Raw genomic sequence first — 2500 nt, 5'->3', positions numbered from 1 at the left:
ACGACGCGAAATGAAGCGCTGTCATATCAGATCTGTCTTTCGCATTTGCGTCGGCTCCTTTATTAATGAGAAACTCAGCGAAAACCGTTGTGCTACGAGTAACCGCAAGCATCAAAGGAGTGAGAAGATTAGCGTCCCGTGACACTTCATTTGGATCCGAACCTAGATCAAGAAGTCTCTTGACATGTTCCCATTTACCTCTTTTGACAGCAATAAACAACAAAGACTTGGATTGAAACTCCACAAATAAACTCTGAAGAATCTTTGTAATTATTTCATGTTGGATAGTGGTTTGTGTGATAGCGCTGATCTCCAAAGCATTTTTTCTTGGATATGCTGCGTACCATTCAGTGCTGATTGTCAATGCGATTGCGTTATCCAATTTTCCTGGGCTGTAACTTGTAATGATTTGAACTGTTTCCAAGTCTCCTTCTATGCAAGCGGCGTGAAGTAAACTTAATCCACTGCGACAGTCAGTGGCCGTAGCAGCATGAAACGCAAGTGACCTCAAACTCATCTGAAAGCGGAATAATACGAAAGCACTGTAAACCTCGCCTTACTTTGGGTGCTGAATTCATTTGATGAAAGGGAAGCCAAGGATTCATTAAGTTAGATTAAATAACATAGTAGAGAATGAAAGAACTGATGTATTTATTTTTGGTATATAATGGTGAAATACTAGGGTATTCCTTCTTTTAATAAAACTTATCTTCAACGCGCGCAGTGAAAATACTATTTTCACCATTCACATGTGAGGATATAGGTGTCGTCATGGTAACTAACAGGATCAGCCAACAAAAAGCGAGCTTCCCTTCCCTGTAAGATACCTTTCGCGGTATAATATAATTTTTCTCTGCTACATTAACACGTTTATTACTCAATTCGACATTATCACGGTATTGATATCCGGTTTGAGTCCGCTTTTTAAATTTTCATGCATTTTGCCGTTCTTAAATCGAGAAGCGTATCATAACCATAGGCAGAGGCTCCTTAAAATGTCAACTTATTCGCCGCCGCTGGTTCGCTCCGGCAAAGTGATAAAGAAAAACACGAAGCGATGTTTCTGGATTCGACTGGAAGAACTCGTGTCTGGTGGGACAATTTTGTGGAAGATACTGTGTATCCCTATCTTCTGTGATGAGTTTGGGATTACGTAAACGCTACGAAAACGGTTCCATGTAATTACTTCCAAACCGCATTGATTTTGACGCGGTTTCGAAGTCGTGAAACCGTGTCGAGGTGAAACGGCGTTCGTGTAAACCCTGCCTCTATGCAACATAATACAGATAATATGATATAATTTATTGTTTGTTCAAATTATCGCTGTTTTCTAGCCAGCCGATACTCGTCCATTTATTTAGCAGTATTGGAAGAAGACGTCAATCTGCTAGATGCCATGTCGGCTTCAGAGGGCTCCAAAATGGCTGATGAACAGGGGCACCCAACGACCAATTTGTTGTAAAATGTATTATTATACCCCAGTTCATGAAAATAAATGTTATTAAGGCATTTCCAGTTGTTTTTCAGTGTTGCTGGGAAAACATTATCTGTTTCTTTTTCCCAGCAAGACACACAAGAAATTTCCCAGCCAGCTAGATAAAATTGGTTGGTTTCCCAGCCAGCTGATCAAATTTATTTCCCAGCCAGGAATAGACGTTTTCGCCTTGTACATTTTGTTTTCCCGATACAGATCATGTGATAATACTCAGGAGGCTTGGTCCTTTGTTTTGTTCATTAAAAAGAGTGCATGCAGGCATATCCATGCTTGCATGCCCTCATTTTAATGAACGAAGCAAAAGACCAAACCTCCTGAGTATTATCACATGATCTGTATTGGGAAAACAAAATGTACAAGCCGAAAAGGTCTATTCCGCGCGCTTTCAAATCCCTCGATCCAAAACGACCGAACAAAAGCGACAAAACCGGGACAAAACAGGTTTTTTCCGCAAGCGCAATCACTCTGACCATCTGTCGTATGTTTGTGACTACTCTCTGGGAGAGGGAAGGGGTTCTATTTTTTTTGTTTGTTTGTTTTTTTTTTAAGTCGTCCTCAGTCTTCAGAGTTTCTACAGCCAGCTCGGGTTGAAATGCTAGAAAAAGCCAGTAATTCCCAGGCAAAACCTCTATCAATAACAAATTTCCCAGCCAGCTCATCGAAACACCTGTATTTTTGCCAGCCAGCAAGATTCCTCTGGGGAACAGATAATGTGAGGAGCAGATTCGTTGGGTGCCCCTGGATGAAGTAAGCAGATTTGAAACCTTAAACGACAACGAAATTTAACAAAAACGGACAAGAAAAATTCTAAACCTCTAAGAAGTAGACAAAGAAAAACTGCGATGAACAGCTGAGGTAGGAGTTGGCCAAAACTTTAATTCGACGCAGAAGGCCAAAGAGGAAACCAGTCATAAAAAAAGCCAACATTGCATACCGAATCTTTGATTTAAAAAGAAACTTCAAAAAATGCAAACGGAAAATAATGGGAAATGTTGGGAGTAGGGG

At 40.5% G+C, this 2500-nt stretch overlaps 2 protein-coding genes across 4 annotated transcripts in view; one reads left to right on the top strand and one right to left on the bottom strand.

The window, feature by feature from the left end:
* LOC137999669 (uncharacterized) overlaps window positions 1–2500 on the top strand; it is a 47393-nt gene that overhangs the window by 1180 nt on the left and 43713 nt on the right. The window lies entirely within an intron of this gene.
* LOC137999633 (ankyrin-3-like) overlaps window positions 1–2500 on the bottom strand; it is a 24713-nt gene that overhangs the window by 10090 nt on the left and 12123 nt on the right. For all 3 annotated transcript variants that reach the window (XM_068845458.1, XM_068845468.1, XM_068845478.1), the window contains exon 2: window positions 1–517. This exon is cut by the window's left edge and continues 1981 nt beyond it. In XM_068845458.1, the coding sequence (XP_068701559.1) occupies window positions 1–517 (517 nt within the window). The remainder of the gene's footprint in view (window positions 518–2500) is intronic.

The sequence above is a fragment of the Montipora foliosa genome, chromosome 1 (genome assembly GCF_036669935.1).
Source record: "Montipora foliosa isolate CH-2021 chromosome 1, ASM3666993v2, whole genome shotgun sequence".
Classification (NCBI taxonomy): Eukaryota; Metazoa; Cnidaria; class Anthozoa; order Scleractinia; family Acroporidae; genus Montipora; species Montipora foliosa.
The sequence above is the reverse complement of the archived record's forward strand: the minus strand, read 5'-3'. Positions and strand labels throughout refer to the sequence as shown.